We start from the raw sequence: 9,790 nt of genomic DNA on the forward strand, positions 1-9,790 counted from the left end.
CTAGTCCAAAACAACATGGCGCCCGGGTGAAAAGTAACTTACCAGGCTTATGAAAATGTGAAGTACTGGGCCATCGCTTACGAGAAAAGTGGAAACTAAATCCTTGCAGAATTGTTTGCGAACATTATAACTACCAGGTAGACAGGAGTGAGCGACGTTTTCTCTTTCCAATCTGCACGTGAAGATACGCTTGAATTCGATCGATGATGAACATGTCAAGTGGCTTGTTTACCTTTTCTCACGCCGTAAGTCTGTATTTATGGGCACTAAATAGCCGGATAATTAACATCACGAACCACTTTAGATGCTAAAAGGTTTATTGGATTTATGTAAGCGGTATTTCTCACGTCCTCAGCCGACCTATCCATCATGTTATGAAACTCGTTCTAAAACTTTCAGAACTTTGTTTTTGTTTTGCTCACATGTACCACATTTTTGTACGCTAAAATCATACGTGCCGATTGAACTTAACATACTTTTTTTGACTTTAATTTATTATTTAGTAAATGTTTTACAAAATAATGGCTAATGGAACCATCAGAATAACGCCGCATCGGCGATATTCAAACGTAATTTTACCCTAAAATCTCTAGTGTCACGCATTGCCCGAAATACCTTATTTTTAAAATAGGTTTACTACCAAACGTGACAGCGATGAAAAATCTTGATGATATCATTTAAATTGTACTAGGTGATACTAATTACAGTGGTATTTTTATATGGAAAGCTTCAATTCTTGCAGAGATATTTTGGTCGAAAGATGGGTCAAAATTTGGGTATTTTTTGGCTCAAAACCGAACATGGGCACGTTGACCACGATATCTTCCACACGTTAGAGAATTTTGCAATAATATTCTACCTACAGCATTATCATCTCAATATGTAACCCCATGCAAAATATAAAGGAAATCTGAGAGGGTCGATGTAGACTCAAATTTTAATATTGCATGGATTTCATACGGACCCTCTCTTAAGTATATGCTAAAGAAATAAGTAATTCCTTTTTCCAACACACCGCGGAAAAAATAATGTGCAACTCCCTGGTTGCTAGTCCAGCAAAGGACTAATAAGCGTAATATTCTTGCGAAAATCGGTGAAGCAAATACTTTTCAAGATATGTTGGGAAACGCTTAGAGGTGCGGTTGGTCTGGGAGGCGTTGTGAGACAAATCATTTCTTTAAGTATATTTTCCAAGTAGATTATTCTCTATCAAAGTACACGAGCGTTGTTTAAAAAGTAAAGTAGTCCTAACAGCCTTGCACCCAGGAGTTTCTCTTGTTTTCTTGATGAAATCACTGCACATGCAGAATCCAAGCAAAATTAATTAATAAAGTAAAAATTAAGTAAAATGAAATTAAAATTAAATTTTTTATTTCAAATTAAAATTAAAATTAAATTTAAATTAAATTAAAATTAAAATAAATTAAAATTAAAATTAATTAAAATTAAAAAAATAAAAATAAAAATTAAAATTAAAATTAAAATTTAGAAAGTTCTTTCGTCGAAGCGATAAAAGAATTCGATAAACTTCGGTAATTTCTTGACATTCTCTGTCTTTGTTATTCTTTGAAAGCACGAGTTTGGAGTTAAAATATTAAAAATATCTTTGTATCACTGCTATAAATTTCGCTGAAATCTCAGCCTTGTCAGGTATGTTCCGCCAACATGCGTCAGACGGAACGTGTTTCTCGTCAGGCGGAACATGCTGACGAGGCTGAGATTTCAGCGAAATTTATAGCAGTGATACAAAGATATTTTTAATATTTTAACTCCAAAATCGTGCGTTCAAAGAATAACAAAGACAGAGAATGTCGAGTAATTACCATGACCTTTTGAGTATCACAGAAAGATCCACATGTTTTATCCTCATTTACCAACATCTTTATTTTACTTAATCAAGAACAAATAACAGCAAGCTACAATGAATATTTAGCGGTCAGTTCTACATGGATCGCTTGCCCAGTCTAATTATGCCTGGCCCAGTGATTGAGGCTTCAATCTGGAGTTCTATCAATTAGGTAGGTCTTCAAATTCTGGAAATGAAACAACAATAATAGACTGATTATTATGTAAAAGAAAAAGAGGATTTTTTCTAAACTTAACATAGCATATCAAGTTCATTTAGTGTTATTTATCCTTGATGGGAAGCAAGTCCTCTATAGGCTGCATAAATCAGAAGAAAAAAAAAACGCGTAATACAGTGTTTGCATCGGTTAATTTATGATAATTTATTAGTGTTTCAGTCAGTGGCTACTTAGTGAACAGTGGAGTATGATGGCAACGAGCATGAAAACCGAGTACAGTTTGGTTCAGCCTAATGCAGTGCCATTTTCGCGCGTTATTTACACTCCTCTCGCGCGTCACATTCGTGTATACAGATGTTTCTAGAAAGGTTGTCGGGAAAAACGCAAACGTGCACGCGAGAAGACCGAAAGGTAGTATGTGTAGAAGAAGGGAGCTCGCTACTGCACGTGCTGAACGAGATATAATGACAAGACAAACGCAAATTTACACGTTTTCTTTCATTTCAGGCATGTGGAAACAAGGTACTTTTAACCACGCTTTATTTTAGAAGAATTTTAAAATTTCAAAGACATGCGAAAGTAAAAGTGAAGCTACAGAAAAAGGCCTTTGAGAGAAACAACAAATTCTTCACGATCACGCGCAAAAATACAAATGCAAAAATACATTTCGTCTAAGGCCAATATGCAAAATTCAAGTGAATACCCAGACCGCGTTTAGGTCTTGTCGAGTGCGGCTTTATATGCTTTATTCCGACAACCTTTCCGAATCGAAACAGCTATATTCCAACGTTTGCTCAGACCTTGTGTCAGAGAGAAGTAGAACCAAATGCAGGGGCGTTCCTAGGCAATTTTTAGTAGTACGTACAAAGTCAGTAAGAGTTGAAGTCTTATCTTTTAGTGATGATACAAGCGCTGTATACACGAGATTTCAGGGCGGTTTTGTTTTCTGTTCCTTTTTTGCATTCTGAACTGAAAAGGGTTTGTCAAATCAAGATATAAACTCTAGACTTAACCTTAACTTGGCTCAACCAGAAAACCAAAACTGTCTACGTATGTTTTCATAGTATTATTATATTGGAGCATGTTCAATATTTTCAGGAGATGTCCGTTTATTCAGTCTTCACTTTCATAAGCATCGCATTTGGTAAATATTTTCCGTAAGGCAATAATAAGCACCTGAGTCGAACAAAACTTTGCTGTCTTGACAAACTTTTACGTTTTAGGTGCAGACAGTTCAGAGAAAAAATATCACTACGCGTAGAGAAATTAAACGAAATTTTCTTCAATATTATCAAACGGTCTATTAAATGTAAAAAAAAATCTGTGGAATTCTGGTACGCAATTGCGTACTTCGCGTAAAGGCAGGTACAACCCTTATTTTAATAAGGGTTGTACCTTAATTACATTAAAATGTAATTAAGGTCATTGCCCCGAAATAAAACTGAACATATATTTTTAACCAAACTTCGCCTATTGGTTTATTACTTAAAGGGAACTTAGATTTTTACTGAAATAAAAAAGGGGGTCACCAGATTCGTTTAAGGGCAGGAAGACCATGTATATTCCATATAATTCCTTTATAATTCCTCTGCGAGTACTGGCAAAGTACACTTTTTAGCGATAATTTATTTTTCAAACACAGGAATTGATCTGCTTTCATTTTACAGAAAGAATTTGATCTCTACACCCAAAATATGACAAAAAATTGATAGAAGAAAGTGACAATTTACTTCTCTCGCGGACTAAGCCGCATAGAAAAAAGCTGCCATTTTGTTAATGTGCGCGCGCGAGCGCGCGCTAATTACGCGTAAAATTCTGCGCAGTAAGGATGCGCAATGCAATACAGGGCAATGACCTTAACTTGGAGCCAGTCTACGTTCGTACCTTCCTCGCTCAGCTTGCCATCCGCGTCGTCATCAAATGCAGACACGTAACTATTTGCCGTGACGAGATCAATTTCCAATCCATCCCTTAATTCTTCAGCCGTAATTAAACCATCCCCATTTGTATCGAGATCATCAAAGTCATCAATCTAAACAGAAATGAACACAATTACACTATTTTATTTAGGGTTCATTGCAATTACAAGGTACGAGTAGTAGCAGTAGAAGTAGCAGTGGCAGTGGCAGTGGTAAGAGCAGCAGGAACGGCATAATCAGTAGAAGAAGAAGAAGAAGAAGAAGAAGAAGAAGAAGAAGAAGAAGAAGAAGAAGAAGAAGAAGAAGAAGAAGAAGAAGAAGAAGAAGAAGAAGAAGAAGAAGAAGAAGAAGAAGAAGATGAAGAAGAAGAAGAAGAAGAAGAAGAAGAAGAAGAAGAAGAAGAAGAAGATGAAGATGAAGAAGAAGAAGAAGATGAAGAAGAAGAAGAAGATGAAGATGAAGAAGAAGAAGAAGAAGAAGAAGAAGAAGAAGAAGAAGAAGAAGAAGAACTAACGTTCCTAAGATGCCTTAGATTTGCCTTATTGAATGAGATAGCGAAGGAGGAGAATGAAGAGAAGAAGGAAAAGAATCGTTCACAATACGTACGTCATAGGCAAACAGATCTCCTCTTGTGAGCAGCATAGCCATAGACAGCAGCATAACGCCCAGTGCCAGCTTTGAATTTGCCGTGTTCATCACTTTAGCTATAGTGTCTGAAACAAATACTGAAAAATGTAACTGGAAACCCACAATGAAGAGCTGATTTTAAAACGCCTAAAACAGTGATAAAAACAGTTATAAACAGTAATACAAACTGACTCCTGTCAAAGTAATAATCAAAGTCTCTTCGAGATATCGACGTTTTTGCATGAAGTATGAGTCGAAGGTTTATCCTGCGCATTGTTCTTCGAACTTATCATTACAGTTTCTTTGTAGTTTAGTTTAACAATTTCCTATCTTCGCGGAGGAAATGCAGCCATATAATTTTGTCAAAAATGGCTCGTCCGCGCCGGGTATTTATACACATATTCCTTAACATTACACAAATAAACAGTGCAAATTTCAGCGAGATCTGACAATTCTATACTTTAAAATTGCAAGGACCTTTCGAGGCAGTCGATTACGGCAGCGAAATTAGCAAATGAAACAGCAAAATATGCGTTCGACGCTTTGTTTTTGCGACGCCATATTTGAATTATATTGTTATAGGTAGACCGCTGTTCAATGTGTTCAAGGCCGTATCGTTACGATTGCTCCACGAAAAAGCACGAAAAAAAATACGAATATTTCCGACTACTGTCGGGGAAAACATTGCGCATATAATTGCAACGTAAACAAATCGTTACACTCAAGCTGCGTTTTGTCTAGGCTCTGCGAGGGTCGGATATCAAGACCCAGGATTAAACAAAAGCCATATATACAGTGAATGCTTTTGAATTATATTTAAAGATGAAATACGAAAGAATTTTGCTGTCTTTGACTGAAATTCCACTCGAACTGCGTAGATACGATCGCATGTTGTAAAGCCGATTCATGCAACATTGCTATCAACGCGAAATCTCGTCCCTAACGACCTAGGCTGATGACGAAATAGAATTGCGCTTGCATGTAGCGACCAAATTTGGCCTAATATTTAAGACGGAATCCACTAGGAAGTCGAGTAATATTTATTAAAGTTGGACAAAAATCAATTTCCAGAATAATTTAAATCCTATTGCGTTATTTCCTACCCTTAATAAAAGGTAAAGATGTAAGTAATTATCCGTGATAACACCAACAACAATTTCTTATCAGAGTCTGAGAAAATGAATTTCAAAGTTCACAAGGTATGGGCAAAATCTCACGTGTAGCCATTTTGTAAATTCGTCTTAAGCGATTCAGTGGAATTCAGCGGAACTTCAAAATGTGTTTTCGATGTGTGGTGTTGTTAGAAAAGATTTCTTTTGATAAGATATTTGAAGCAGTAACAAAAAAGTTTGCAATAAGGTGGAAATAATTCTGGTACAACAATTTCTTATCAGAGTCTGAGAAAATGATATTTAAAGTTCACAAGCTATGGGCAAAAGCTTACATCTTTTAAGCGATTCAGTGGAATTCAGCGGAACTTCAAAATGTGTTTTCGATGTGTGGTGTTGTTAGAAAAGATTTCTTTCGATAAGATATTTGAAGCAGTAACACAAAAGCTTGCAATCAGGTGTAAATAGTTTTGGTACATAATTTTGTCCAACAACTACTCGAAGTCCTGGCGGATTTCCTCTTAACCGCTCCTAAGCTAAAAGAAGCAATTTGTTTTGACTTCAATAATATCTTTGAAAAGAGCGAGTTTTTTGGTATGGTTTATTTTTGACGTTTGTAATGTTTAAACGATGTAAGTGCTAGTGATTATTTATTCGTGTTTTAGTTACGCAATCCATTGTTTGTGCGACGCTTTTTATAGATCGCCTTTCAGACACACGTGCGTTGAGATAAGAAAGCTGACATGTCACTTTTAAAATTGTTATATAACGTTTGTAAATGTGACAAGTCACGTTTTTTCCACGAGATCACCCACAGCGGAAAGTAATCCCTTGAGAAATTAAAAAAGTCCCTTGAGAGTTTACAAATATGTGGTTCCAAATTTTGACCACATAACCCCTATTCTACGTTTTTAGCTTGTAAACAAGCAAAAACGTCGAAAAAACGTATAAAAAGATTCTGCTCTGCTGTTAAATTATATCTATTCCAATATCAGGAAACTGAATGATATGAAAATTCTCTAATTTTGAGTTTTTATTTTTCATCCGGGTTTGTGGACTGCATGAAATCTCATAGCATAAAGTCATTGACCAAACTCTTGTTGATATCTTATGTTGGCTTTTACTTTTCATAATGCACGCATCGTTCCCCCCACCTTTTTATAATTAAAGCTTTGTTTTGCTCCTCTATACGAGCACTAGTCTACACCAAATGGTAGTTTTTCGCATGACGCGGATCACTCAGCGGAAGTCTTAATTGGTAACGACGCGACAGCAGAGATGTTTTTAAGACGCTTTCCGCTGAATAATCGAGCAATAAAGCCTGGTTTTCACTAGCGACGCAAGCACAAGAGCAAGGATAACAGCTGTTATTTCTCCGTTAAAAAGGCTTCGACTCAAGCAAAAGCACAAGCGAATTGCATTTGGATGCTTGTGTTTGTACTTGCGGCAAGCACAAGCACTAGGGTCAAAATTTGTCCTTTTCGCGTGATCGCGCTTGTGCTTGCGCTTGCATTGCTAGTGAAAACCAGGCTTAAAGGCCAAAATAAAGTTACCAAAAAGAGTTGATACCCGGTTTTATGTTTGTAATAAATGCAGTTTAGAAGAACCTATTGAAATTTTAATCCCTAACTTGTCCTCACGAGAGAAAAATGAATTTTTAGTTTTATGTATTTCAGTTAAAATGTACGTTTCAGGTCTGTTTAAAACAAAATAACACGCTAAATGCTATCACGCTATAAGTAGAATTTTGGTAATTAATTTTTGCACCTATTGCTCGAACTTTCAGTGTAATCCGTCTTAATTGCCCAGTACCCCTTCCAGCACACCATTTAGATTCGTCTAAAATTAATACAGTTATGCTTTCATCCCAAAATCAGATATGTTTCCTTTGTAGCTATTTGCCACTTACGATGTTAAATTTCACTGTCGCAAATTTGGTTCAGCGTGGCTTCTTTTGAATCGTTCTTTTTCTTACAGAACAGCGTTAAACTTTGAAACAATGAAATGGCCAAAGAAGGAGTGAAATTTTGTGGAATTGTTGTCAACAGAAAATTCAAATGTATAGTAAAATGTGGTCTATTGATAACTAGTTTCTTTGGAAACGTGGTTCTTTAACCTGGAATTTATATTTTGTGTTGATGTCCTCCGTAAAATATTGAGTATTTATTGCCCATACTGTGCGCCAGTGGGCGGTATAGGAGGCAATAAATTTAGTATTAAGTCGTTTTGAATCGTAACTTTACTTCTTTGATGAAAATAATGAAATTTTGATTGAGTTGTACGCATAAATATCAAATATTCCAGACGATTTTTTGGAAACAGCATTAGTGCTAAAAACTAACAGCAATCAAGGAATAAAGAAAACTACTGATGGTTATAGGATTTGTGTTGAGAAAGTACATCATATTGCAATAAAAAGGATAAAAAAATAAGATGAAAAGAGTGTAAATAAATTTGAACATTTTCAAAGAAAACCTTTATGTGATCCGAATGGTTGTTAAACCCTAAGTAATTTCCATTTTAATAACAAAGGTTTGGTTATATAAATGCTAATATGGAGGTAGCTTGAAGGCTTCGGGAAAAAGTAACCGTGACTAAATTACTAAACAACATAAAAACTAAAAACAAAAAGAAGATCTCAAATAAAACGAAGTTTGATGCGAAAGTGACGTGTTTTTTTTCCTATTAACTTTTTTGGTCAATAAAAGAAAAGTATACAATTCTAATTCAGAAATATCAATAAACACACTTGAATTTTTTATCGGAAACCAATGTATCTTTTTTGGTTGTTGATTTTCATTGAATAGTGCTCATCTGTGGTCTTCTGCAATCAGCCCGTAACAGATTTTATTCATTTTATTCTTTTTATGCCTTCATTTATGTTTCATGATTTCGATTGTTTTAAAAGTAAATTCTTTTTTCCAGACAGATCAAAAAGTTTTATTATCACTTTTGAATTCGTGGAACATTAGCTGATTTTTCGATATAGATAAGTGTGAAACGACGGACTGAATTGGATAAAGGGGCTATTCTGTGCATTCAAATAATTTACAATGTAAAAGGACAATGATTTGATATTAATGAAAATAAAACCATGCTGAAAATTTATTTTTTTGTATATAATTGAGGGATATCGATTTCATGATGGTCTCGCATACGCTTTTGATCAACAGTTTTAGATGATCAGGCGTATGTTTCACAAAAATATTAAACGATCATTCACATTTTATTCCTGTATTCTTCTTATCGTTCATGTTATTGCGAGTGTCGGCTTCAAAATCACACTTTACGGCACACTTCAAACTCGATTCTCGTCTCACAAATACTAACGTCTCACACCGAATATCAAATCACGCGCACGCTTATACCTTTTTCTTTTCACCCCATTTGTAGGAAAGCTTATGGTTTTCCTGACAGAGGGTAACAAATTTGATTGTCTTCTTCTACATTTCAATTGTCTGTTCTTGCCACCGTGAATGGATCCAATTGCTTTAAAGAAAAGAGTTCATTCAGACGTGATACCGATGCTATAATCTATGATTTTTTAAAACACAATAAATTATTAGCTACTAACCCTTTTTTTGAAATAGCGCAGTATATTGTCCCACCTGATCAGATCGCGTTGACTGGTTTCATAAAAGGTTGTTTATGTGAGGCGATCTTTTCTTTCGCTTTAGACAAGAAAAGAATTGGAATTATGCCTTCATTCCTATCAACGTCCCTAATCTCTATGACGAAAACTTAACCTTAAAAGGACGGCATGCTCTTTTTTTAATTTGGCTAAAGATAAGGTTAAACAAAGCCATAACAAAATCTTCAACCTTATTGGCCATCAGCGGGATATCAGATAGGACAGTACACGCGTCCTGCTGAGAAATGTGAAGCGATACGTACGTGTTAATTACGCGCGCTGTAATAGAACATTTTACTTCAGTGTGTTCCATCTCACATTAGTCTCTGTCTTAAGCTAAATATTCACAAATACCAGTCAAGGATAGGATCGGATATGAACTATTTACAACTACATGTGAATTTAATAGTGTTCAGACAATTTTCACAATACCTGTCGCTATTGGTAACAAAAGAGTTAAAGTTAGAAACCGCCCGTCGG

General features: G+C 35.5%; 1 protein-coding gene across 2 annotated transcripts; it reads right to left on the reverse strand.

Annotated features, from left to right (window-relative positions):
* Window positions 1-1,858: 1,858 nt before the first annotated feature.
* LOC144628431 (uncharacterized) lies at window positions 1,859-9,348 on the reverse strand. 2 transcript variants are annotated; one of them, XM_078486522.1, is made up of 4 exons: window positions 9,250-9,348; window positions 4,550-4,647; window positions 3,909-4,056; window positions 1,859-2,033 (listed from the first exon to the last, which is right to left on the reverse strand). In XM_078486522.1, the coding sequence occupies exons 2-4, from the start codon at window positions 4,637-4,639 to the stop codon at window positions 2,011-2,013; spliced, it is 261 nt and encodes an 86-aa protein (XP_078342648.1). In that variant the 5' UTR covers window positions 4,640-4,647; window positions 9,250-9,348; the 3' UTR covers window positions 1,859-2,010. The 2 variants fall into 2 exon arrangements, with proteins under 2 accessions (XP_078342648.1, XP_078342649.1); XM_078486523.1 differs by having other exon boundaries at window positions 4,550-4,656; window positions 9,254-9,341.
* Window positions 9,349-9,790: the final 442 nt, after the last annotated feature.

The sequence above is a fragment of the Oculina patagonica genome, chromosome 10, assembly GCF_052425735.1.
Source record: "Oculina patagonica isolate OP01 chromosome 10, crgOcupat, whole genome shotgun sequence".
In the NCBI taxonomy this organism is placed as follows: Eukaryota; Metazoa; Cnidaria; class Anthozoa; order Scleractinia; family Oculinidae; genus Oculina; species Oculina patagonica.